The sequence below is a fragment of the Triturus cristatus genome, chromosome 3_2 (assembly GCF_964204655.1).
Source record: "Triturus cristatus chromosome 3_2, aTriCri1.1, whole genome shotgun sequence".
Classification (NCBI taxonomy): Eukaryota; Metazoa; Chordata; class Amphibia; order Caudata; family Salamandridae; genus Triturus; species Triturus cristatus.
Window position 1 is genome coordinate 1,155,475,142 of NC_140584.1, and position 27,313 is coordinate 1,155,502,454.

Genomic DNA, 27,313 nt, shown 5'->3' on the forward strand with positions numbered 1-27,313 from the left:
GGCGCCGGGCTAAGCCCGGGCAAAGGGCGGGCCGTTGTGTGGCCGTTAGGGGGCCTGGAGGAGGCCGGGCGGGCCACCCCCCTAAGCTGCGAGGAGATCTTCATAATCGCAAGTACTTTATTGGTGACTGACATTTAGGACTCAGTGTTTTAATTCCGTAGTGTTGTTTGTAATATCCAGCTCGCACCTTTCTGTGTACTCAGAGACTCATGTTTTATTATGGCCAAAAATAAAATTACCATGGATAATTACCTGGTTAAAAGGGTTACTAAAATTAATAGTGAAAGAAGGAAATCATTAGGAAAGGAGTCCTTGTCAGACCCTGCGCTGCCATTTCCAAACGATAGTAGTAGTACTACCATAACGGACTCTCCAAATGGAGCCCCCCCTATGGAGAACCCAGCAAATTCGCATTTGGATTATGTTGCGCAAAGTCAAATTCTACTGGAGCCTCCTATTGAACCTATATTACTTCATTCTCCACCTTCTAAAAGAGCTGTTAGGAAATGTAGGAAAACTCAAAATAAGCGGGGGAGTGTACACCATAAGACATTGCTGGACCAGAGCCAGAGGAGTACTGTGGCTCAAAATGAGACTTCAATTACCAATGAGGACGTGAACTCTGTTCTTTTGGGGCATATTGCTATAATGTTTGAGGCTAAATTAGAGCTCATAATCAAACCACTTGTGGAGAAAATTTACCTGCTATCTACTGAAGTATTAAGATTGGGTGGCCTCCTAGAGAGGATTCATAAGGAACAGTCCATAAAATTGCCTGAGACATTGGTACAATCCAATCACTTTGTACAGCCAACAGTTACTGAGGGAGTAAGACACCATAGTTCTATGAAACCATTGCAAACAGCTGGTAATACTACTAAAACTAAAGTAGCTCCAACTAGTAGTGAGAGGTTCATGGCCCCTGAGCAAAAAATCCATCATGCTAATCTTCCACCAGACTGTGAACCCTATGTCATCGTTCTTACAAATGTCCCACCCCTTGACCTAGCAGCACCTAATTTTCGTGAGGAACTACATGACTCACTCAAACGGAAATCAGTTGCTTGGCTAAACAAAAACTGTGGATTCCCTACCAACTTTTCTGATCAAATATTGTCCACTAGACGAGTCTCTTGGATAGGCAACGCAAATAAAACTTGTAAGGGGGATTGTGTAATTATACATTTTAGATACCCTCAGCATGTTGCAACTGTCCTATTAAGAGCAGCATCACTGGCCTTGGGGGAGAACGATGTGGGTGTACATCCTTTGGGTTATTTCTATAGCCATTTGGGTAGGTCTGTACAAACTACGATTAGAAAAAGGGCTATGTGTACCAATAGACTCCCAATCTTTGACATCCCAATTGAAAATAGATTTGCAGTACTGAGCCTATTAGACCAAAACGACTGACTCCCAAAGGCAGGGAAAAAAATTCCACAAACCATAGAAGACACCTTGTTGTGGGGGTCTAACATGAGTAGTATAGACCTCGACCCTATAAATTTGGTAGCATGTAGTCCTATAGATAAGCCACTAGATGTGCTGCCAAATAGCGCCGGAATTACCTATGCCAGGTTGGACGAGGCTATTGAAATGGGTATGGTTGTTAAGTCTCCTTTAGTACGGTCGGAGACTAAACGAAATTACGATGATAACTTAGTGGAAGAGATAATTTCCCCAGTCACATTTGAGGATGTTACTGATAGAGATTACATATTTACAGGTACATCTCGACCATATTTAGAAGATAAAAATAACATTAGACTGATTTCTTGGAATATAGCTGGTTTATCCAGGAATATAAAGGATCTAGTATGGTATTCATATATTGAGAACCATAATATTATACTTTTACAAGAAACATGGATTGTAGCAACCCCCCATAGATTAGGTTACAAGTCATTTAGCTCTAACGCAATACCATCAAACAGAGGAAGGGCATCTGGGGGGTTGGTCATCTGGGTCAAAGTTACCTTGGAAATATGTATCACTCAGTTATCCATTCCCTCCCCTGATTTGTTAGGACTTAAAATTGTGACAAGAGGGAAAGAAGTTATATACCTAATAAATATTTACAATAGACCGTATCCATCTAACAAGGAATCAAAGTTTGTAGCAATTCTGGATTCTATTTTAGAAGACTTAGGACAAAATGTACAGGTACTAGTCTGCGGGGATTTTAACTGTAAATATGAACCTATTCAGGGCCTGGAAACATTGTTTGACGAACAAGATGCTGCTAACGATATTATGTGTTTGGATCCCTTAAGATCAGTTAAAAGTACAATTGCAGCCACACAGATTCTACAGTTGACCGTATTGCATGACCTAAGGGCTTGTAACGGACGCTTTAGATCCGATAGACCACCAGCTCCAACATACTTTAAGGGAACTTTCAGGTCACATATAGATTTTGTCATGGTTTCCCGGAACTTTTGGGGTCTATTATCTGACTTTAAGGTAGATCCTAGGACGGAGAGTGATCATTTTCCTCTCCAACTATGGCTAGATTCTTTCCCTTTTATTAAAAGATCTCATAGAGAGGTTCTATTAAACTCTCCGGCCGGGAATTTACAGATAACTAACAACAGGCGTGCTCTAAGATGGTCTTGCATCCTGGGTAAAGAAAAAGCGCTGACCAACATTTATAATACATTCTCTGAAACTGTTGGAGCATCCCAGTTGCCTTTATTAGGCACACAGGATGTTGTTGAATTACACTATAAGCTAGTCGACGCATTAACCCCGCTGTTGAGTAAAATATACAAAGAAGATGGGGACAGGAAAGGGAACCATCCCGAATTAGTAAATCCATGGTACAATCACGATTGTAGAACAGCAAAATCAAGGTTGATTCAGGCAGTAAAATCTGGGAATCGACTTGATATAAAAAATGGTAGACAGGCCTATAACAATACTATGGCCCAATCTAAAAAAGCTTGGGATGCAAGCCTATGGGAGGATCTCCTGAATGCAGCCAGGCTACGTGATCAGAGTACATTTTGGAATTTAATCGCCAAGGGAAACAAAAAGGGTAGGTCATCAAAGGATATTTTCCTGGATGAAGATACTTGGTGTGACCACTTTTCGAAGCTTTACTCTAACGGTAATAATGGGTTGTCCCCTGGCGATAAAGAAATTAATATAGAAAAGAGTACTGTGCCTCTATATTTTAGCCTAGAAGAAACTAATCAGGCATTACAAGCTGTTAAATCAGGGAAAGCCCCAGGCCCTGACAAAATTCCCGGTGATCTATTAAAACATGACGTGGAAGTGTGGGGGCCTTATATAAACTTTTTGAGTAATTCAATAGCGGCTGGAACACCGATCCCTGAATCATGGAAAGGTGCAGAAATTATAACAATTTTCAAGAAGGGTGATCGCTACGATCCAAGTAACTACCGCCCAATTAGTTTAATAGATATTTTACAAAAAAATTTTGCCAGACATATTTTAAATATGCTTTCAGACTGGATTGAGGAGACAAAGATATTAACTAAATACCAAGCAGGATTTAGATCCAAAATCAGTACAGTCGACCAGGTGTTTAGGTTTATGTGTATCTGTTGGAAATATATAAATATTAGGAAGGGTAGCCTTTACGTGGCGTTTATGGATTTAAGGGCTGCCTTCGATCTTGTTCCGCGTAATTCGCTGTGGATTACATTAAGGAACATGGCAGTTCCAGGTGAGTTACTTAATGAACTCATCAAGCTACATACAGGGAATTACGCTAAAGTTAGATGGGGGAAGGGTGGTGAAACCTCAAGAGCCGTACCCGTAGATCGTGGTGTGCGCCAAGGTTGCGTGTTGGCCCCTACACTCTTTTCACTGTATGTAAATGATATCCCAAGCTACTTAAGGAATTGTGTTCATGACTTCCGGAATTTAGGCGGTGAAACAATTACGTCTTTATTATTTGCTGACGATACTATTCTTATTTCTCAGACACCAAGGGGTCTACAAAACTTGGTTAACTCCTTCCAAAAGTATTGTGTGGAGAAGGGGTTAGAAATAAATCCAACTAAAACTAAATATATGTCCATAAACCCCTACAAGACTCCTAGGAAAAATTTGTTTTTAGAGAATCAAAAATTGGAACAGGTAGGGAGTTTCATCTACTTAGGATTAATGCTGGACAATAATCTGACTTGGAAAGGGCAGATGGATAAAAGTATAATATCCCTCAAACAAAATTGAATGCCTATCCTAAAAATACATGGCGCTAGCTATTCTAAAGCTATTTCACCAGCACTAGAGGTATTTAAAGCGAAGGCTCAATCGGCTGCTCTTTATGGTGCCAAGGTTTGGGGTTACTGCTGTAATAATAAATTTGGGAAGGTAGAAAATTATTTTGTATGTAGGCTTCTCAAAATACCGACCAGAACCCCCCTTGTCCCCGTATTCCTTGATATAAATCTTAAAAGAACAGATTATCTAGCCTTATTGAGACCTTTGTTGTATTGGGTCAGGTTATGGTCAACTCCAGAGTTGAGCGATTATAGGTGTGGATTGTCTGAAATAATCCAGATAGATGGGCACCTGAAAACCCCATGGCTAAAGTATATATGCAAGTGGTATGAGAGACTAGGGCTTTCCCATTTTTGGGAGACCCCCCAGAACATGACCTCGACTTCCCAAAAAATTGTAAAGGATACTTTCTGGTCTTATGTTAACGGTGAGCTATTACATAATTCTACAGCAGGCACATTGACCCAGAAATTCCTAAACATAAAAGATATACCCCATTTTGAAGAATTCATGGATGAGATTGGCCCACCGCTAGCTAAAACACTATATCTACAATTTAGGTATGGGGTTCTACAGATTAGCGCTTATATGTGTAGGTGGGGCGGTTAAGAAGGTTCAGATTCGTGCACTCTCTGTTCCCTAGGGGCAAAGGAGGATGATGCCCATCTACTCTTCTTCTGCCTGACATACAAGAAACCGAGGGTCTGTTGGATCAAACCCCTATGTAAACACTTGGGGACAAGATCCTACAAAGAAGCAGAGCGTATAATCAGGTCCAATACCTCACAATTAGTTGTGTTTGGCATAAGTAAATTCTTGTTTAATGTGTATCTCATTAGGAAACGGTTTGGTTACAAATTGTAGTGTAAGGAGGGGAGCCTACCTATTTCCTTTTTCATATAGAAACATGAAGTACTGTCTCCCCTAGTCCTATTCAGTTTTTAGATATTTAAATTCTGGCTTTTAACTAATTTAAAAACTGTTATTTATATTTTTAATATGCGGTATAGCTGTATCGTGGAGTAATAAACTTTTTGTCAATTATATGTTAAAAAACAAAATATTGTTAGTCTGGGTTATGTATGTAAAATGTGTTATTATTTTGAATTTTGCTTTTATGGCTATACGCTGAAATAAAGTTAAACTGACTGACTGACTGACTTCCCAAGTATTTCAGCTGGATGCCTGATCCCGGTGCTCTAGCAGTGAATGCCTTTCTCCAATCTTGGAAAGGTCTGAAAGCATACGCCTCTCCTCCCTTCGCAATGATCCAAAGGGTTTTACAGAAAGTGAGACCAGACCAATGTTCCATCGTCCTGTTAACTCCCTTTTGGCCATCTCAAGCATTGTTCCCCACTGCTCTAGAACTAACCTACAGAATCCCTTTCCCAATCCCTTGCCAAGAATATCTCCTAACAGACATAGATGGCGGAAGTCACCCCCTAATCCAGACAGGGAATTTGAACCTCCTTGCTTGGAAAGTGTCAGGAGATCTAACGAAATCTTAGGCCTTTCGTCATCAGCTGCAACTCTCCTTAGAGAGTCCTGGGCCACAGGGACTCACTATAGATACAACAACATATGGAGACGCTGGGTTTGTTGGTGCCTGGAAAGAAACCTGGATTCCTTGGAAGCACCTATTGAAGACATAGTACATTTTCTTGTTGAACAATTCGACAGAGGTCTCAGCTATAGAACCATCAATTGCTATAGATCAGCTATCTCAGCTGGCCACACTCTAGTCAATGGTAAAACGGTAGGTAAAAATGTCATAATTTGCAGGGTTATGAAAAGTATTCGTCTAAGAAGACCCCCCAGACCCAAATACGAGTCTCTATGGGACGTGAATTTAATCCTAGATCTTTTTACTAACTGGCCGGATAATTCTCTCCTAAATAGAAAAAACCTCTCTATCAAACTTGCGACCCTGTTATGCCTAATTTCCTGTCAAAGGGTTTCTGATGTTATGGCTTTAGATATTTCAAATAGATCCTATAACATGTTTGATGTTAATTTTCAGATTTATAGAAGAACTAAAACCATGTCTGATTCTATATTCTACCCACGCTTCGATTTCTGCCCTAAACTTTGTGTAGTTGATTGTATGAGAGAATATGATTAGAGAATGTCTACCCTTCGTGCACCTAATGTTAAGCAATTACTCATTTTGTTTGTTAAACCACATAAACCTATAACTCAACCTCCATCGCTAGATGGGTTAAAACCGTCATGAGTCTAGCTGGTATCGACCTAAGAAAATATCAAGCTCACTCAGTTAGAGGTGCTATGGCGAGTAAATCTCTTTGGTCTGGAAGTAAGTTAGACGACATCCTCAAACAGCAGACTGATCTAACACTAGCACTTTTGCTCAACACTACTGTAAGCCTATCGAACATATGTCTGACGCAGTCTTACAAAGCTACCAACATGCATAATGTAGCCTCCGTTCTTGTAATGAAATTGCGATTCTCATATTAACATGACTAGAGAATCTGGATTTCATTAAAGACACGGAGGCTGACATTATCCCTCCCATCCCTCCCTGGGATGAGTAATCTGATTTGTTTTGATACATTAAACGTTTGTTTAGCGCACAAAATTTTTTAAATGCTAGTTTATAATTCACAATGTAAATTGTTTCTTCTCACTTGTATTTGCTATTTCTGGCAATAGTCCTTTCAACTCTCTTTCTCTTTTCAGGTAACTCTTCATAACTCCGAAACATTTGGATTCTTTATCTTCTTCTCTTCGTCTCTTCTTGTGATGAACACCTGAAGATCATTCTAAAGCTGTTTGGACATTTCAAATTTGTTTTGATTTCATGTTCCTTTATCTTTTATCCGCATTTATAGAGGCAGATTATACTTGGCTCATGCCCTTTATGTATTTACTATATTCTATTCTGGAATACTTGTTATTGTGATGTAATGCGGCTGCTTGGAGACTGCATTAAAGGATAATGCATAATGTCAGCCTCCGTGTCTTTAATGAAATCCAGATTCTCTAGTCATGGTAATATGAGAATCGCAACCTCAAGGGACCCCGTGATAGCATAACACTGCAGGGCTTGCAGATACATTTCCTACAGTGCTCATCTCTTCCCTTGGCCAAGATTCTAACCCTCCCTTGGCCCTCATTCAAGGCTGAAAAATGAAGTTAGAAAGTGTCTGCAGATCACAGCTAGTGTCAAGATGCTCAGAACAGAGATTCAGCTAAGAGGAGTGTAATGGTGCAAAAGTGGCTCTTGCAGTAATGTTATGTGTGCCTGTCCCGGGCATGTCCCTGTAATTACACCAAGCATGGCGTGAGGATTCTCTCCAGATTTGCATTTATAGGATGCTCCATTACCATAAAACTGAAGCCTCAGGTATGAAGCGATGCGCGCCTGTTCTTGTATAATGATAGACTCCTGGTCCTTCAAATGCCACACAATAAAATGGCTAAATTTTACGTCCAATTTCATGTACCTCAGATGTCTTGGCATGGATGAGAATGCATGTGTCATGCCAATAAAAAATCCCCAGTAAAAATCTTTTTTCCTCCAGAAACTCCCTCTGCAGGAGCTATAAAAGAAGCTGTCCACGGACTCTGCTTCCACCGTAGGCGGAATAACCCAAGAGCACGCAGAGTTGGCTTGATTTGGACCCTTACCTTCTGTCATCATGAGCCATAGCATCAGGCAGAGCTACTCCTCTTCTGGGTCTCTGAAAGGTGGCCTCCCAGGCGGGAGCGTTCGCTATTCCACATCCTCTGGGCTTGGAGGTCTGGGAGGTAGTGGTGTCTCTTCCCGCATGTCTTCTGTCCATGTGGGAGGCTCCTACAGAGCTCCAAGCATCCATGGAGGCAGCGGAGGCATCTCCATGTCTCAGTTTTCAACTGGGATGGGCGGTGGCTATGGAGGCGGCTGGGTCAACGAGGGCCTCCTTAATGTCAACGAGAAGGAGACCATGCAGTACCTGAATGACCGCCTAGCCACCTACCTGGGAAAGGTGCATTCTTTGGAGCAGGAGAACAGCCAACTGGAGCGGCAGATCAGAGAGTGGTACGACAAGCAAGTACCATACATGTCCCCAGACTTCCATCCGTACTTCAGGACCATCGAAGAGCTTCAAAACAAGGTAGAGCATCCCTTCTGTTAGGATGTTGCTGCTTCAATCCTTCTTCCTGGCTAGTTTACGAAGGGCATGAACAATCGTAAGAGATTTGATAGTATATGGCAAGTGTCATTAGTAGTTTATCCCCTATGCAAGAAGTTGTTATTGCCTTCTGAAGAATGCCCTCCATTATACCCTGAATTTATGCTCGTCTAGATGTGCACTTCTAAACATCTTCATTCCCTACAAATCAACATTGTTTGACGGACAGAAGTTTGTGAGAGACATTGAAAGCGATGTCTTGGGAAGTCTGTTTATAGGGAGCTGTCTTTGTGAAGACCCAGGGGAAAAGGGGGAAGTTTTTGCATATTTTCTTCTTCTCAGAGTACCAATGATCCGAGGTTTTTCTCCCTATTTTTCCACTGAGGTTGTTTTAATGTTTTAAAAGTCTTTTGCAAGTGAACAGAAAAGCTCTGTATGGTACGAGGTGGCCAGTTATGACAAAGGAAAATGTACTGATTCACCAGTACACTTGAAAAGGACGTTGCACAGTTAGGAAACCCAAAGAAGGAAGTGCTCGCATTCCGCAGGCTCTAAACTCCAGGGGATTTGGGGGAGATACAAAGAAGGAGTCAAGGTGACCTAACTGAATGCTCAAGGCACTGGTGCTTTCTGAACGAGAGACACCGCCAAATGTTTCACGGCTGATTTCATACTGTCAAATTGTACTTCATTGGAAATGTAAATCTTACCAATTTAAGGCCCGACAACAGAGAATAGCGTACATGTGTTTTAGGAGCACATTTATCCAGACATCCTTGCCAGCATGTTTGCTTTAGTTCATGAACTCCTGCCCAGAGCACAAAGCTTTTTCTCTAGGAGTCCATTTATTTAAGAAACTGTAACAAATGACTCAAGCTTCGTGACCCATGCAAGAGTTTATTGAAGGAAATAATTGCAGCGGCGCCATCTTGTTTTCTTTAGTGGCCAGTGGTCACGGTTAGCAGTTTTAATGAACACCATAGACTCTTTGCAAATTATTTTCCATTAGACATAGGGTTGTTTTTTACTGGTTGCCAGTTTCATGGTTGAGCAAACTGGCATACAAGACAGACTGTGACTTTGATATCAGTGCGTTCAGCATACAGAATCGAGGGGTGAGATGGTGCCCTTGGAGCACTGGCAGCTCTAGGAGATGCTGTGGCTGGCAGAGCAAAGACCAGCTCCCAACTCATGTCAGATCAGTCCTAGGGTCTTCTGCTGAGGTTAACGCCATCTACCAAGAGTGGTAGTGATTAGGGGCCAAGTAGGCGGCTGCAGAATCGAATGTGGACTTGAAATGCCAGATTATGTCTCAGTTAGAAACCTTCAGGCTGTAATGGGCCACAGTCTTTGGAACTAGACAGAATTATAGTTGGAAAGATGCCAGAGAGGAGATAAGTCAGTTACATGCCATGGATGCCTCTACCCTCCTAACCTGATGGCATTGAATCTGTGCTGTCTGTGTGTTTAAAGACATTGGGCCCGATTCACAGAACAAACTTAAGACAAAATCCTAAACTTAGTACCATTTTGGTATTCACAGAATGCACTTACTACTTCTGGTATTCACAGAATGAACTTACTACTTTTGCGATTCACAGAATAAACTTACTACTTTTGCTATTCACAGAATGGATTTACGACTACTAACTTTATGTCCGCACTCGGGCCGGAAATTCAGGCCCGGAGGCGGAGCTTCCGGCCCGGAGGCGGAGCTTCCGGCCCAGAGGTGGGGATTCCGGCCAGTGGCGGAGATTTAGCCATGGCCAAAATCTCCACCTCTGGGCCGGAAGCTCCGCCTCTGGCCCGGAAGCCCCGCCTCCGGGCCGGAATTTCCGGCCCGAGTGCGGACGTAAAGTTAGTAGTTGTAAATCCATTCTGTGAATAGCAAAAGTAGTAAGTTTATTCTGTGAATCGCAAAAGTAGTAAGTTCATTCTGTGAATACCAGAAGTAGTAAGTGCATTCTGTGAATACCAAAATGGTACTAAGTTTAGGATTTTGTCTTAAGTTTGTTCTGTGAATCGGGCCCACTGAATGGACTCACTTATTCCCCTAAACGGGAAGGTCAATTTTCAATACTATGGTGAACCTGGAGAGCGTCCGCTCCATTCCAATTCCTCTTTTTTTAGTTCCCTTCCTTCTTCAAGCTAAGTAGTTCTCCCGTAACCTAGATTTCATGCTGATTTTGTGCTCTTGTAAGAAAAAGGAAAGGATATTTTTTTGATGATGTCAAAGCCAAGCAGGAAAAGACTTCTGAAAGGAGTGTTTCTCAGTAGGACACTTGAGGGAGATTCCAGAACGGTAATGGTTGGCCAAATGTAAATGTAAATGTTGTAGACTTGTAAAGCGCACAGCTGCCCCAGCAACGGGGCGTCCCGGCGCTGTAGACCGCTGGGGAACCCGTCCTGGCTATCCCTGTGAGATGGTCCCTTTCTGGGTATCTCCAAGGTGAAACCAGGCATCCCCGGCGTCTGTGGGGGGCTGTTGTAGAGATGAGGCAAGCTTAATGGCCAGAGTTGCCGAGTGTGTTCCTGGTTAGAGTAGGTACAGAGGTGAGAATTATCGAGTCCGTTTTGACCCTTGGTCCACGACCCTGCCGCGTCGGGAATTGAACCCTGGTCTCTGGCCGATTCTCTGCTTACGGATCTGCCACCTCTAACCAGTGAGCCACACCTCTCCACTTCATTGTTTGAGAAAGCTCTTCTACTATAGAATGGATGCAGTGTGCACCCTTATGGTCCCAATCAACTGTGAGGTACTTGGTGCCTTCCATAGGAATGCGCTCCCACACAGCAACGGAGACCCTCCTGCACCCTAGAACAATTCATACACTACAAATGGAACATCAGGGTCCAAACATGAAACCAAGAAAACCTGACCTCATCACAAAATCACATGTGTGCCTCCTTCCACTATTCAATTGACTACAACCATATAAGTGTTTATGTATGGAATGTCGATAATGAAATATCTAGTTTCTGTATTTCCGTTGCACTGCTCTAATACAATTGTCAAGCAACCTTAAAGTTAAGCAATCCCCCAACCGCTATGTCTAAGACTGTGTGGTAGAAGAGCTTTCTCAAACAATGAAGAACCCCATACGTTAAGGTTCTTTAGGCATAGATTAACGTTCCTTTGTGAAAATTCATGGTGGTTCAAGAGTATTTTGAGAGATGGAGAGAGAAATGAAATTCTTAGAACTGCAGCGGACCTTTTCAGCATATAGAATTGTGTCCCTAAACCCCTTCAGCTCCTCCATTTTTTCTTAATATCTCTCCTTGTTGCCTATTCTGAATTAATATCAAACCATCACATGCGCATTCCTGCTAATCAGTGTCTGTCCTTACCTGAAAGTTTGCTTTGTGTTTCAGATCCAGGCCGCCACTATGGATAACGCCAAATGTGTTCTGCAAACTGACAATGCCAGGCTTGCTGCTGACGATTTCCGCAACAAGTAGGTCTTCTAATAGACTGGACCATTTCATGTATATTTTTCCATGTGATAAATACCAGACCACGCTACTACTCGCGGAGCCGTACAACGTTAGTTTGTGATATGATGAATCTGAATAAGGATCTACATAAGGGTACTATTGATTGATCCTTCATTGATATGGATATATTCTTTCATTTATATGTTTCTAGTAGTTCTCTTTTACAAGGAATCATAGTGGTTGGGTTTCCAATACGTTAGATTATTGTGGTGCAGTGTTGTGTGATACGTTCCTCCCGGGATGATTATATCTCCCAGATTCCATAATGAAAGAAGAGAAAGGAGGCTATAGCTTTAAGGAAACCCCTGACTCACCCACTTGAAGCCCATGTTTGCAGACAAAGGGAATAATTGAGATTTTGGACGGGCGGCCTGTTTCCCCAATAGGCTGATAGAGTAAATTACTCCATCGCCCTGATAGGGATGCTGTCTGCTGAATATGTAAATGACTGCCAAGCTTGCGGTCATTTATAAAGCATTGGCAGGAACCGCTGTTATAGTTCATACATCAACAGGATGGATCCTGACATTAAAATTGTATTTTTATGTTTTTTAAATGAAAATCCTGAAACTGAATTTTTTTAAAGAAAAGAAAACGTACCCTCACCATAGGAGTCCTCTCCCCTCCCATGGTGAGAGGAGTATTTAGCAGTTTTCACTGTCCCATACTACCATGATTTTACTGACAGGCAGTGAAAACTGACTTCTTATTTCGCCCATCTAAATCAAGTGGGTGGAATTCCAGGTCTGTCTCTGACGCCCTGTACTCCATAGGGCCATTGGAGGGATTTAATCACAGCGGAGACGGAGTAGCCTATTCCGTAATAAAACCTATGGTCAACCTGCATCTAAATTGGGCAGGCGGACTATTAACTTGGGGGTATAGATACTCTGTTGCCATTGTGATGGAGTATCGATACCGCCAAGATAGAAATTGTCCCCTAAATGCTTTAGTATAAACATTAGCAATACAAAAAAGTAGGAAGAAGACAAGAGTGGTCTTAGACAGGTAAGAATTAAAGGATTGGAACAGGAACAGAAGAAAAATATGTGGAAATAGGAGGAATGGAACAGTAACAGAAGACAAATAAATAGAATAAGACAGGAACAGAAGAAAAACAGATGGAAGTCAATGAAAAAAAATCAATCTGACCTTCTTTAATGTAATGAGATGCTCAACTAAAGAGCTCTGTTGACTTTGGGCCGAGTTTGCGCTATATAAGAAAGGAGGGGGAAATGAGGACAGCTGGGGGACTTTGAAAATGATATTCAAAGAGTAAAGCGCTAGGACACTACAAACATTAGAGCTCACCTGATTACATTTACTGCACCTCAATCCTCATGCAGGTTTATGGGGTGAAATGTGTTTGGATAAATGCATCTAAGGCCCCCATTTGTAAGGGTGTGTAACTGAATGATTTCTTCACATGGATAACAATGTTATCTATCTGAAGGAAAAAGAACAAACGTTGTGCAAGTGGACATATTGCCTAACCCCAGTACATTTTCTGGTCTGTGATGACATATCTGACAGTCATAGATTTTCTTGATATTTGCCGAAAACATATGAGAATAGGAGAAAAGTCCTGAATGTCTGCAGTGCATCGTCCGAGTCTACATATTTAGCATTTATGCGTTTTTGATAAATCAGACCCTCGGGCTTTCACTGCGTCAAGTGAATTTTACAAAGTACATTGAATATTTACCAGTCAACTTTGGCATTTGGATCTAAGTGGCCAGAGGTGAATGCTTAATAATAAGGAGCTTACCCATGGTGAGCCAGTCCCGCCTCATCACACAATATACTGTGCCAGTCTTCCCTTTCGAAACCTATCTTCCAGATCCCAGAAGTTTTTGATGTCTACTCTCACCCTCCCAGGTTTGAAGTGGAGCAGGGTCTTCGCCAGAGCGTGGAAGCTGATGTAAATGGCCTGCGGAGGGTCCTTGATGAACTCACCCTGGAGAGGAGTGACCTGGAGCTGCAAATTGAGAACTTGAAGGAAGAGCTGGTGCACCTGAAGAAGAACCATGAAGAGGTGCTGCCTAGCAATAGTCTATCAAATAAGACCAGGGTCTGGTGGCAGAGAGGTCTTTGCAACGTGTGCATTACTTTGCTAATCTGACTTCACCTCTGCGTTATTTAATGATCCATGTGTTGGCCATGAATAGAATGTTGAGGGTTTGCATTTCTAGCCCTAGCAGTCTGTAAATAATTCAGGATTTTCAATGGTAATGCAAATGTTATCCACAAACCAGTCCCAGACTTATTAATATGAATATTGATAAATCACACCCTACCATTTGCTGCCAGGGACTGGATTGTGAATGTCTACAGTAAGACTAACAGAGCAAACACAGGACAGCACCACTCTGCCAACATGCCCAAACCATAGCTGATGTTTTCCTGTGTGACATTTTATTGAGATTAAGGGCTGGATCTCACACAGTTCACGACATTCCGTGCTGCCTCTCTGCCTCCTCTTTGGTAACCCGCAGAGCTCTGTGAACGGTCGCGAGTAACCGATGAGTGTGCTATCTATCGCTTCCTTCTTACTTCAATATTCTCCCCACAGGAAGTGACCATACTGCGAGCTCAGCTCGGAGCCCGGGTCAACGTGGAAGTGGATGCCGCACCATCTGTTGATCTCAACAGGATCCTGAATGAAATGAGAGACCAATATGAGAGGGTGATGGAAAAGAATAGGCAAGAGGCCGAGACCTGGTTCACCACCAAGGTAAAGTCCCCACTGAAAACTCACAAACCAAGGGTCTGAATTAAAGAAGGGTTGTTTTTGGACAGCTGGCAAACTTCTGCTAGAGCCCCATCCTTCATTCTCAATATTCTTACACCCTATTTTGAATATGGCAGAAGACAGTCTTTAAGCAAGTGTAATATTGGTCCTCGGCCTCATGCAGGATGTTATTTGGGCAGTGGAAGTGCTGACAACAATGGTGGCAGGTCAGCCATCAGTTCCCAGCATGTAATGTGAGTACTGGGAATGTACTGGGACTTTGAAAGAACAATTCTATCACCCACATATGCTGATACGCACATGGCACAGTGAAATCACTGCCATAGAATCTAGACTTCTTTCCTTGAGGTGGGTCCCACTGTAGAAGAGGCTGCCATTTCAGGGTCTAAAGCCACAATATCATGTCAGCCATCAGTTCTCAGCATGCCCGGAGATGCTTGTAATGTGAGTACTGGGAATGTACTGGGACTTTGAAAGAACAATTCTATCACCCACATATGCTGATATGCACAAGGCACAGTGAAATCACTGTCATAGAATCTAGACTTCTTTCCTTGAGGTGGGTCCCGCCTTGAGGCTGCCATTTCAGGGTCTAAAGCCACAATATCATGTCAGCCATCTTCCAATATTGTGTACATTTCTCAGTTTGGCAGAGGTAGTCTTCACTTCCGGTGCCAGATTAAATCCTGCAGAGGTCCCTAGGCAGTCAAAATTTCGGGGGCCCCCTCGTAAGTTATCTCCCAATACCGAATGTACCAGATTTTTTTACAAACTGCCAGCTACCAGAAGATGAGCTTTTTAGAGACAAACTATTATGTGAATCTGATGTCACTGGTTCATGTACTTTAAGTTGTTAATGGGTACATTACATTAATACAGTATTTTCTGTATAATGTAAAAGTTTTGTTTCTTTGAGTTGATTCATTTTTTTCTATCTTTTGGAAGCAATATTTAAGAACACTTGATTGTAATTTTCTTTCAATATCAAATCAATATTATTTTGATCCATTGTCGCTGGGCCCCTAAAAGGAGTGGGGCCCATAGGCCGGTGCCTAGTTTTCCTATTTGGTAATCCGGCACTGTTCTCTTCTGTTCTCCTAACGCACTTGCGGGTGGAACATCTTCCTAACAAAAAAACTTTAAACCAGATTAAAATGTTCATACCTCACTGAGAAGCCTGTGTATGTACTTTCTTTACATTTCAGAGTGAAGAACTGAGTCAACAGGTGACTTCGAGTGCGTCACAACTGCAGTCTGTGCAGACGGAAATCATTGAGTTGAGACACAGCGTCCAAGGCTTGGAGATCGACCTGCAGGCTCAGCTAAGCATGGTAGGTATGACTTCACACCAGGCATGTTCTCTTGGGATGCACCTATGTCATGCCAAGAGGGTAGGAACAGGAGGCATCAACCAGCCTTTCCCAAAAGTTGGCAGCATACCAATCGATAAGGTTGATCAGTCAATGTATTTGATGTTTTTTTGATGCCTAATGTCCTTCCACTGACATTGCTTTTCATCACTCATTAATTCCACCTCTAAAATTTAGATGGAGTAGGTGGGTGAATATGTGACTGCAACCCTCACTTGCATTTGGACTTAGGGGGACCTACAACGGCTGGCGGAAATGGGCATCCAAAAATATTGGTACAGACCCTTCTGGCCAACCTCTCACTTACCCTATCACTTTTAGTGGTGCATTAGGTGTCACAATTTGCCACTGTTATAAACACACTTACAGCAGGCCCTTTGCTGGCGTCCAGAAGCAGACACAGTGCCCAAAGACCCGCTCAATGTAGGACACGCCTTTCCGCACCATGGCTGCTCTATTTTTTCCTGCCCTAGGCAGCCCCCAATTTCTTCATATTCATTTGATAACTGCAATGCGGGAGGTGTAATGGGTCTGATGCTCTGCTTCCTTAAAATGCAATTTGATAATGAAATGGGTAAATCCTACACTATGCAGTGAGAATGACACTATGCAATGAGAATGATACTATGCTAGCCCTCCAAATCCCTATTCCCTCTTTTTGTTCTCAGAAAAGTGCGCTAGAAGGAACCTTGGCGGAGACCGAAGGCCGGTACTGTGCCCAGCTCAGCCAAGTCCAGGCCTTGATCAGCAACATGGAGGAGCAGCTGGCCGAGCTTCGGAGCGACCTGGAACGCCAGAACTATGACTACAAGGTGCTGATGGATGTGAAAACACGCCTAGAGCTGGAGATCGCCACCTACCGCCGCTTACTGGACGGGGAGGACATTCCGTAAGTATTCTGCAAAGGGGTTTATTCGCTAACATGTAGCTATTACTCCAAGTATGGATAACGAGCCAATGGAACCGTGTTATGTGATGTTGTTATGTTAGCAGTTTTGTAAAGCGCATGGATTCTCCATATGGAGTGTCCCCGCGCTAGGCTACCAAAGAACCACCACCGGTCTGCTGTCTGCCTCACTCATTCCTTATATTTGCCTGAAGAGCCAGGTTTTAAGATTTTCCTGGAAAATGGACTCTGCACCTTCCAGTCTCAACTCCAGCGGAAGAGCGTAAAAATAAATAAATAAATAAATAAATGTATGTCCTCATGTAATGTAACTGGTGCTATGTAAAGCGCTCTGATACCTGGTTGGATTTGGGTCTAGTTCGCGCTATATAAAACTCTGAAAACTGGCTGTCAGGTATCTAAAGGAATGACCACCCAACCATTCTCCGTTGATCTTTGGGACAGCGACCAGTTCCGAGTCAGTTGTTCTCAGACGTCTGCTAGGGAGGTAGAATCATGGAGGACCAATGATCTGCTTCTGGTGGTGCCATAGGACAGTGGGTCTTCTGTTATCTGTACATCTCCTAAGATCTTGGTGATGAATGGTCAGTTCTCTTTGCCTTAATGCAAATACGTCCATATGAATGGTGCAGACCAGGACACCATCCGAGTAATTGTTTTAGCCTGTATTTATTTTCTGCAACCGACCTACAATTTTGCTGCCATTCACTTTCCCTCTCCACTCATCCACTGCATGCATTAGATGTGTTTTCTGACACAGGAAGTGATCTGGATCAAGGGGTGAGCTAGGAACATAAAGAGATGAGTTGGAAAGGAAATGTAGACTTGTCATAGGACTAAATATGGAGGAAAGACTTTGCAATGGAATCTCAGCCTTGATAGTCATGTAAAAATAGATCAATAATTCCGAATCGATATATGAAAAACACAAAAAATAGAGAGAGAAGACGAAAGGATTTTCATTATCAATTAGAAACAAATTGACAAAGTGCACTCGGCTGTACCCTCAGTACAAATCAAAGGCATACCTGAAACACCTTGTGTGCTAAATTGTTAGTCCAAGACCCTAGCCTGCCCGCATACTTAAATTTAGCGATGCTGCCTGGAATCAATAGAAACTAATCTGAGAAACAGAAAATAAAAACAATGACAGTGGGATTCTCACATCAGTTTCTGTTATGTGTAGTCTGTAAGACAGCACCTGAAGACCGAAACCTCAAAATTGTCAATTTTCTTACTGTATTTGCTAATGATTTCTCTCCTTTCAGTGGAAAAGTTGCTTAGGAAAATCTGATATCTTTCTGGAGACAGGCAGTGATAGTTAACAACTTATTTACAAGGAATAAACGCAGCGTGGTGCCGCAAGCCATTTGGCTACAATGATATGACGGATCCCTTTGCTCTCTTCTGCGCTGGCACACAATTAGCTGCCATGCGTCTACACAGGCACCCTTGTACCAGAGTGCAAGTGTGCCTGAGTTGAGGGGAGTCATTGTTTATGTGCAGGAAGGTGCCTCTTCCTGCACATAAACAATCTGAAATGGCGTTTCGAAACTTCTATGTGTGCAGCTTAATGCAGCACACATAAAATTTGCAAAACGTCATTTTTTTAATGATTGTTTATGTGCAGGAAGGGACACCTTCCTGCACATAAACAATCACAAGAGGTGATTTCCTCATTCTATGTGTGCTGCGGAATGCGGCACGCATAGAAAGAGGAAAGAACAAGGAACAATTCAAACATTTCTCCTCGTTAAGCCTCCCTACGCCTCCCCTGCGGAGGCGTAGCATTCTGACCAATTTCCAAGTTTACGATTTCTCGTAAATCTGGAAATGCGGCAAAAGGCATGGGTGTTGTGTGGGAATACCCACAGAGACACTCATTGCACGCCCCTTTCACGCAAAGTGCTGCGTGTAAAGGGGCATATTTACAAGGACACTATAAGCCACGCAGGGTGGCTTTACGTGTCCTTGTAAATATGTGCCAGCATGTTGCGCCGGTAGTGCGTCACAAAAAGTGATGCACAGGCGACGCAAGGGGCGTGTAAATAAGCCCCCGCGTGTTTTACTAATTTTCGACTTGATTTCCCCATGCAAAATCCTTCGTGTGATATCTGGAGAAATTTGCTTGGGATAATACAGAAGCCTGAGTGTACATTTTCCTAAAATCGGAATTTGAAATCAGCTGCAAACACTGTGTGGAATCTGTGCAGGACTTTGAGTGTGTCCAAATGTGTTTCTATGGCCATAACTAAAATCATTCTCAAATAGTGGCATTATTAACCCATGCAATTCGAACTCACAATGGCTAAATACCAAGCTAGTCATTAGAGGATTTGGAATTGCAACATGCATATTTCTTAATGAATGTCTTGCCTACTCAGTTGTTTTAAAACCTGTCCTAACAATACATATACATTCCTATAGCCTAGGAAGTCTGCTTTCACAGATGTCACTGCTTCAAAAAAATTCTCAAATACATAAATAAACTACGTTGTTGATCTTCAGATCTCACCAACTTCTCTTTCAGCTCATGCTTTTACATGTATGACCTTAAAAAACACAGCTTCTTTGTTCTGTAAACGTTAATGCACAAAGTATCTTACATATTTTTCTTTTTATCTTCACAGAAACAGATCCTATTTTCCTGGAGGTAAAGAAGGTAAGATGATTACCTTGTTTTTGATAACTAATCTCTTTGCTTCAGTAGTAGTCTATTGATGAATGTTTTTGATCTAAATATTAACAGAGAATTTGATGGGAGGTAACGCTTAGCAGGATCTGTTAGTCCACCCATGGCACTGTCTTCTCCATTTACAAAGATGACAATCTCTAGTTTTAGCTAGTCTTGTTTGGTAAGTGCTTCTCTCCAGCCCTCTAGCACTTTACAAAGTCTACATTTCTCCACCATTTTTAAAAAAAAGTTTTTTCGCTAAATTTTTTATATTTTCATGCAAGATTTTTTTGCTCCTGGCTGCCTCCGACATCTATTATAGTAGGTTTCTGCCCGCAATCATTTGCTCGAATACTTATTTCCTATAGAAATGTGAATGTCTCTATTATATCTTCTGTGCCACTCCTTTCCTCTAATGTACCCTTGCTATTTTGTTGGGCCATCATTTTGGGCCTTGTGGCTAAAAGCAAGCACTATGTTTTTTACCCTTCTCTACACTTCCCTCAAATTAGGGTTGGTCAATGCTGCAAAGATGTAGAATCTGTTTAATTGGCAATCCCTTATTTCTGAACTTGCATGCTGCATGAGTTACATTGGGTTTTAATGAACAAGTGGAAAGCTACACACCACACATCACAATGGGAAGCAGCCCCTTAATAGTAAATGAGCGTTCTGAAATCTGATCACAGTAGAGACTTCAGACGTGTTAGTCATGCCACAGGCAGTGCTATAGTAGTTGAAGGGGAGGAAGCTTTAACATACATTCTGAGGTACCCAGGCTCCGGGTGGACAAGGGGATACTGCCAGCTTTCTGCCTGTGGAACCTCAGCTGGCTATTAGAAGCCTTTGACCTGGCAACCATTTGTCACAGGGCCACGATGTCATAGAGGCAGATTTCCCTGACACCCATGGAGAAAAGTTCTGCATGTCAAGGACTTTGGTGTTTTTTTTTCTTTAAACACCCTCTACTGTGGTGGTGCAGTTTAAAGGCTCCTAGTGAGCCTTAAATGGCACCACTTAGGGACCGCCATGCACGTTCCTGCATGGGAAGAAATGCACCATGGCATGCATTCCTTCCTATGCAGGAACTGTGGGTGCAGTAATACAAGGAGGCACAACATGTGACCCCATGCATGCACCCCGTGCACAGGGGCAAGGGGAGGCCCTGTAGGGCCCTCTTTCATCCTCTCTGCCAGCAGTTTCATGGAGGAAAAATCTCCATGAGACCGCTGGCAGTGAGGCAAGTCGTAATATGATTGGCAGTGCCTCAGGGCACCACCAAGCATATTGTGGCACTCAGACTGCTAGTGGTTGCGGCGGTGCAATGGCTGTCCAACCGCCCTAATTGTAATAGGGCATTGTACCGCCGGTGTGGTGGTGACTGGACTGCCACTGCCGTGCCCCCATTAGTCTGGTGGTCCGTGGACCGCCAGACTCATAATCAGGCACTTAATACATTTGCAGGGGTTATCCTATTCAATGAACCCTGCTATCACAATAAATGCTTTTAAAGAATCCTAAATGTAATTGCTGTGCGCATTACATGAGTAAAAATCCAATTCCAAAATATGGAAAGGTGCTACAGGTGACGGTGCAGTGAGAGTGAAAATAAGTAATCAATGTGCTAATGCAAAATACAGCAATGCAGTGTGAATAACCAAGAAATGCCTTAACAATCAGGACATCTATTAAATGTAGAACCCCATTAAAAAATATTGTGGCTAGGTTGCTCAAAGTCCGGCAATCACTGCAAATATGACTGAAAAGTCGAGGTTTTGACCCCTTAACATCATTTAATGGGGTCTTCATCAGGACAGAATTGTAGGAACCATTAGCGTTAAGTGCTTTAAAATTCAAAACAATTACATTGAAGAATCTTTAAAACATTTATTTTGACTGCAGAGACCTTGAATGAGAACTCCTGCAAGTCAATTAATAGTTTCTGAGTGACTTCCTTTAGAACCTTGTACATGTGGTAGTAAGTGCAGCACTGTCAGGGTGTAATGGGTCATCAGGACTCTGGGCCCCACTGCCACTTCATCTGCTGCACCAATTGCAGCTACACCCCTGGGAAGCTTGCACTACTGAACATATGAATAAGGCCACAAGTGTTTTGCATTGCATAAAGATGCTATTTGGTAGCATGTAGTAGTGAGTCAGTTTCACTCCTTCTTTGACAAGAAACATCCAATAAGTTGGTAAATCCAAATTGTTATTTATTTGTTCAAGTGAAAGGCTTGTATTTCAATTGGTCCAATTATTAGAACAAAATACATTCATCAGGGTAAGGTGAACAAGCCAATTTTGGAGCGGAGGTGAGCAGCCAACACGTGTTTCGCCCTTGTGGCACGGTTTCTGGCCAGGGCTTTCTCAAGGCTGAAAGGAAAAAAGGGGGGGGGAAAGGGATAAGTCTTAAGAGGAAAGGGGTCTTTAAAGGGAATCTAATATCACCCGGTGATATTTAGGAAAAGGTTTAGAAAAAAGTTTAGAAAAAAGTTACTTCGTGATATGTATAGACCCAAACCAACGAAGCAGTGCTCAGGAGTCACGTCAAGTGAATATAAATGCAAGAAACGTAAAGTGTCCCGTTTATTATCCGTAATAGGTAAATGTTATTTTCACAAATATAGTGATCTTGACAGTGCTCAGTAAGAGAAGTTCTTTCCACACATTTGTAACTTTATCAAGGTAGGGTAAAAACGGCAACCATAATGACAAAAAGAAAGATATATTGCTACACCAATGTTTTGTTAGTATAGGTCGGTGGGATATAAGGAAGAAGTTAGTTGTCTCAGTGGGCGAATTGGATAAATAGGTAAGGTCAAGTTTATACCTTAGTATTCAGGACACAGCAAAATGCAAACGCTTCATGTATCATAGTTCATGGTCACTGTATAATACAAACGATCCGGCCTCTGCACAATAAGGAAAATGAGCAGGAAGGAGAAAGAGAAAGGGAGCAGAGTAGGCGTGGAAAGAGGAAGGAGAAGGAGAGCATGAAAATAACAATAGAGAAGGGAAATAAAGAAATGGGAAAGGAAAAAGTGAGTACGAGCGCCTGCGAGCAAATAAAATTTAGTCATGCGTGTTTGCATTGGTACTTGTAACAATCGCGATTCAATGGCTAATTGATTTCACTCATAGTGCTCGTAAGCTCTATCAACAGGAGTCTCTACCTTATGGTGAAATGAATCATGTTACTCTCTAGTCTACATGCATATAATTTGGATTCATTGAATATTCTAATGTTAATTAGAACATTGGAACGTTGGCAGCTCCATTGAAGACAATGGAGCGCTCCGGGCTAATACTGGCTGGTATAAGCCCGGAGCACCAACATTCCAATGATTGTCTTTGTTCACAGCTCTGGCTGTGAACAAAGACTTCAGGGAGCCGGAGGGGATTTGAATCCCCTCGCGCTCCCTGAAGGGCTTCGTTTTGTTAGAACATTCTGCCCTCTAGTGGCAGAATGTTCTAATAGCCTTATAGCCCTTCGTAGCAGGGCTATACCGCTGTTAATGTCCCGCTGCTGTTGTTAAAGTCCCTCGCCTTCGGCTCGGGCCTTTAACGCTGCAGCGGGCCATTAACAGCCGGTATAGCCCGCTACGGCGGGCTATAAGGCTATAGTAAGTATCAATACGAGCGAGCGGTCTCATAAGAAAACCCGGGTAAACCCCGTTGTAAGAAATTCGAGTGGCAGAAGCCCAGAGAATCTATGTTACAGGTTAGGGGGCCGCCTGTTTGTTTCTAGTTACTTACTTTCAGGCTCTAGAATTGCAGTCTTGGAAAAATTACCGCCACTAGTGTTCCTCACCGCGATATATTCGCGTTGTGGTCCGCGGCCATCTTTAAAAGGCTAACGCGGCCGATCACGTGTCTGTGGCATTAGTGCTTGAAAAACTTAGGCGCCATCTTGTAATGTGGTAATAGTATATAACGGTGCCTTGTATTATATACAAAGGACAACGAGAATTCAAGTTGGTCTCGAAATTCATTTATAATCAGGAGCAATAAGGCGGGGAATCTTTAAGAGCAAGTGTGGTCAAATACTAGCAAAACTTCCTATTTTTGGGAGCCATGAGTGGTCCGGGGCCATCTTTGAAAGGTTCTCGGGGCCAAACACGTATCTACAACATTAAATGATGATACGGTTTATGATCTGAGACACCATCTTTTAGTATAGTGTTATTGCAGAAATTGCTTCATTATACGTGTGCAGAGGGGTAAAATGAGTTTGGATAGAGATCAGAGATATTAAGAGAATTTTTGATTTAAATTGAATGCATTCATATATTTTCCAAATTACCTATTTGTTAAGAAACATGAAGGAATAAGAAAATCGAACTTGCCTTTCCTGCTCGAGGTGCAGTCAAAGAAGGGCATCAAATTAGATTTTTATTTTTGGTTTTTTATTTTTAATTGTTTTATTTCGTAAATTTTCATTTGCAGGCCATGTTTGTGGTCAAAATACCATGGCGAACATGCTCATTAGTGGGATGGAGCTAGAGATTATTAAGGTAGTAACGGTTGCTAGCTCTATACAGGACATTTAGATATTGAGTATATTAGGGGGTGAAGTATAAAAGTTATCAGACTGATTATAGGTCTAGCACCTAATAGACCAGTACAACCCTATTCAAATCAATATGTTACAATGTACATGAAGAGTGGAGAAAGTAAGGGGAACATTTTTGAAAGTAGTTTATGGCAATAAAGATATAGGGTTTGTATGATATCCAGGGTAAGAGAACGAAGAAAGAAAAATGCCGAAATTAGGCAAAGCTGTAGAAATACATATATGTTTCAGAAAGAATATATCACACAAGTTTCTCTTTACACTGGTCTCCGGTACAACAGTATTATATGGTGGTTCCCTGAATCACTGAGAATCATTAGGGTATAATTGATTACTGATTCTTTTAGTGGCCACTCATATGAAACAGTTTGTTAATGAGTTGAAGAGTCTTATAGCCAATGATGCCATTCCTGATCTTTGTTGAGGCCAGTCTCTACGGTCCCATAGCCAATTATGTAGGCACTTTCCTTCTGTCGTAGACGTTGTTCCAAGTTACCACCTCTGTCATGTTGTTTGATTTTTTCTAGACCACAGAAAACGAAGTTACGATTATGTTCATGGTACATATTGAAGTGTTCAACTAAGGGTTGTCTGTCATCTGTTTTGTGGATGTTTCGGTAGTGCTCCTGTATTCGTACTTTAAATGGACGAATCGTGCTCTGAGTGACTTCCTTTAGAACCTTGTACATGTGGTAGTAAGTGCAGCACTGTCAGGGTGTAATGGGTCATCAGGACTCTGGGCCCCACTGCCACTTCATCTGCTGCACCAATTGCAGCTACACCCCTGGGAAGCTTGCACTACTGAACATATAAATAAGGCCACAAGTGTTTTGCATTGCATAAAGATGCTATTTGGTAGCCCCTGTGGCTAACATCTTATTTAAACCTGGTTTTGCAGAATGTGTCTGTGATTTTGGGTCAAACCAATTCCGCTTGAAGGTTTATGGAAGGGATTGACTGTAAAGATGCTAATAAACCTTTCTCTTTCTCCTCAGTCTCCTCAGGGACACACACCACTATCTCCAGCAGTACCAAAGTACGGTCGATCACTGAAGACATTGAGAATGGAAGTGTTGTCTCCTCCCGGGAGCAGGTTCACTAATCTGGCTGCTGAACCACACATGTTGTCCCGCTCAGTCTGAATATAACATCCTGCTTGACCACATTCACACCGACAAACAGCTGCCACAATGGCCACTTTGCCTTTCCTCTAGAAGCAAACGCCACAATCCACCACTTTCTTTAGCATTTTCAGAAAATAGTGCTCTGAAGAGGAGCTATTAATGGATTATGTGATGTTTATTCCAAAGCTAGAGATGGCTTTAATCTCATTCAGTTCTACAACTTTGTGCTTCTTCTTATGTGATGTGGTTTTTCACAGTGGCGTGCATTGGGTTGTGTTGAAGGTGGTCATGTATTTCTCTTGTGCTTCTTGCAATACATCTTTTCAATAAACATCATCTACAAAGATCTGTCAAGGGTGTCTCATTTGCCCTTTTTTTAGTATATAAACAATTTCCCAGGATATATCAGCTGATAAGAAAGAAGGAGAGAGTCACCCAAATACAGCTAAAGCCAATCAGAACATGATCAGTAAAGCAAAGGGATAAAGCATCAGGGCCTAGAATACACCTTCCTGACAGCAAGTTCTATATGCCTCTCCCATCCTAGGGGGCAAGGAGAGTTATTACTGCAAACCCACACCATGTGCATATAAATAGCCACTTGCATAACCAAGAGACTAGCCTAGCGCCCACAGCTGGCCACTCGGTATCCTCAATCCAAAGCAGAATATGTCCCTAGCACCATGCAGTTCTCCTAGATATAGAAGTTGGCTTTTCAATGCCACCTGAGGTATTTTGGGGCCACCTGGCATTTTAAGTGACCATCTGGGAGTGTGCATTGTCTCCTAGTACATCCCTCTTAATGCCTGAAGTCCACTCTGCCCACACTGACTTCCCAGATACTGCTTTGGTTTAACATTTCTGTACGCTTACGGCATCACAGAGCTTTGGGGGGCAGAATGCAATATGATGGTGTTATACTAAGCACCCAGACAAGCAAAAAGAGGGCAGGCACACCAGTACTTACCAAAACAACCAACAATGTGATGGAGGGAATGCTGCATGAATCTCATCACTGGCAATCACTCGGAGTTGCATTCTAGACTATCATTTTTCGTCCAGTATGCCACTCTCAACGGAGGTCAGCCAATTGCAAACCAGTCTTACCAGGCCTGGTCACCTCCAGATGGGAACACAAAGAGTCTCAGAGTACTCTCAGGCTAGAAAGGCCTCATTAGAATGAGGCATAGGGTATGCCCAGACCCAGATTCCTTGCTCACTGTCCAACAGAATATAAGGTACACCTCACTGACAAGTTCCAACAAGGGTGAAACCTGTCTGGGGTTGCTTGCGTTGTTTTGTATTGTAATTGCAGCTATATAGCGCTTACTACCGCTGACGAGGCGTCAAAGCGCTTTGTTCATTTCTACAGAGGTCCTCACCTGGAATTTCAGTGTGGACTGTTTCCACGAAGTGCTGGGTCAGCATGAAATTCCATATGGTGAGCCTGTTTTTAAGGTGGAACTGTGGGTGACCATTAGTGGGTTGGAATACTACCTACAGTAATTGTCAGTAGTTCAAACTAATTGCAAAGGTTCCTTCCATCAACTTTTGTACTTACATCAGACTTATACCTGTGACCAGACATTCCACACATGCACTTATTAAAACGTTCATCCTGGAATGGGATTCCTCACACTGGATTTTCTATGTTGGTTCTGTTAAAGAGAATGAAGAATGGATCTCCCTGAAAACAACAATAATACATGTATAACATATATTTATAAACCAGAAGAACAACACCAGAAAATTAATGAAATGTTTCTAGCATCCCCTGCTGTCACCCCAATCCTTCCTAGAATCTTGAATTAACCCTGGTGCTGGATGCATTGTTACACAAGATGAATGGATAGCATAGTAAAAAGACAGTGGAGGACAGTGAAGAGCAATGGGGGTGCGGTACCTAGAAGACACAAGTGAAGAAGCAGGTGCAAGTATATGACTCACTAACCGAAAAGAGGCGCACTTTATACTGCAAGTGCTGTTAATCTATCTAGCCATTTGGGATGCTCGGTTGTCTCTAAC

At 42.4% G+C, this 27,313-nt stretch overlaps 1 protein-coding gene across 1 annotated transcript; it reads left to right on the forward strand.

Annotated features, from left to right (window-relative positions):
- The first annotated feature begins 7,916 nt into the window (after window positions 1–7,916).
- On the forward strand, window positions 7,917–25,636 carry LOC146859308 (keratin, type I cytoskeletal 19-like). The gene is made up of 8 exons (XM_085649981.1): window positions 7,917–8,372; window positions 11,763–11,845; window positions 13,764–13,920; window positions 14,458–14,619; window positions 15,843–15,968; window positions 16,676–16,896; window positions 19,545–19,576; window positions 25,160–25,636. Exons 1-8 carry the CDS (start codon window positions 7,917–7,919, stop codon window positions 25,264–25,266), a joined length of 1,344 nt encoding a protein of 447 aa, XP_085506107.1. The 3' UTR covers window positions 25,267–25,636.
- The last annotated feature ends 1,677 nt before the right edge of the window (window positions 25,637–27,313 follow it).

Excerpts from the sequence above, each read along its gene's own strand:
- LOC146859308 (XM_085649981.1), top strand. The coding sequence starts at position 7,917 with ATGAGCCATAGCATCAGGCAGAGCTACTCCTCTTCTGGGTCTCTGAAA. Across the intron at positions 13,921-14,457 it reads TGAAGAAGAACCATGAAGAG|GAAGTGACCATACTGCGAGC; the intron begins GTGCTGCCTAGC and ends TTCTCCCCACAG. Across the intron at positions 19,577-25,159 it reads TTTTCCTGGAGGTAAAGAAG|TCTCCTCAGGGACACACACC; the intron begins GTAAGATGATTA and ends CTTTCTCCTCAG.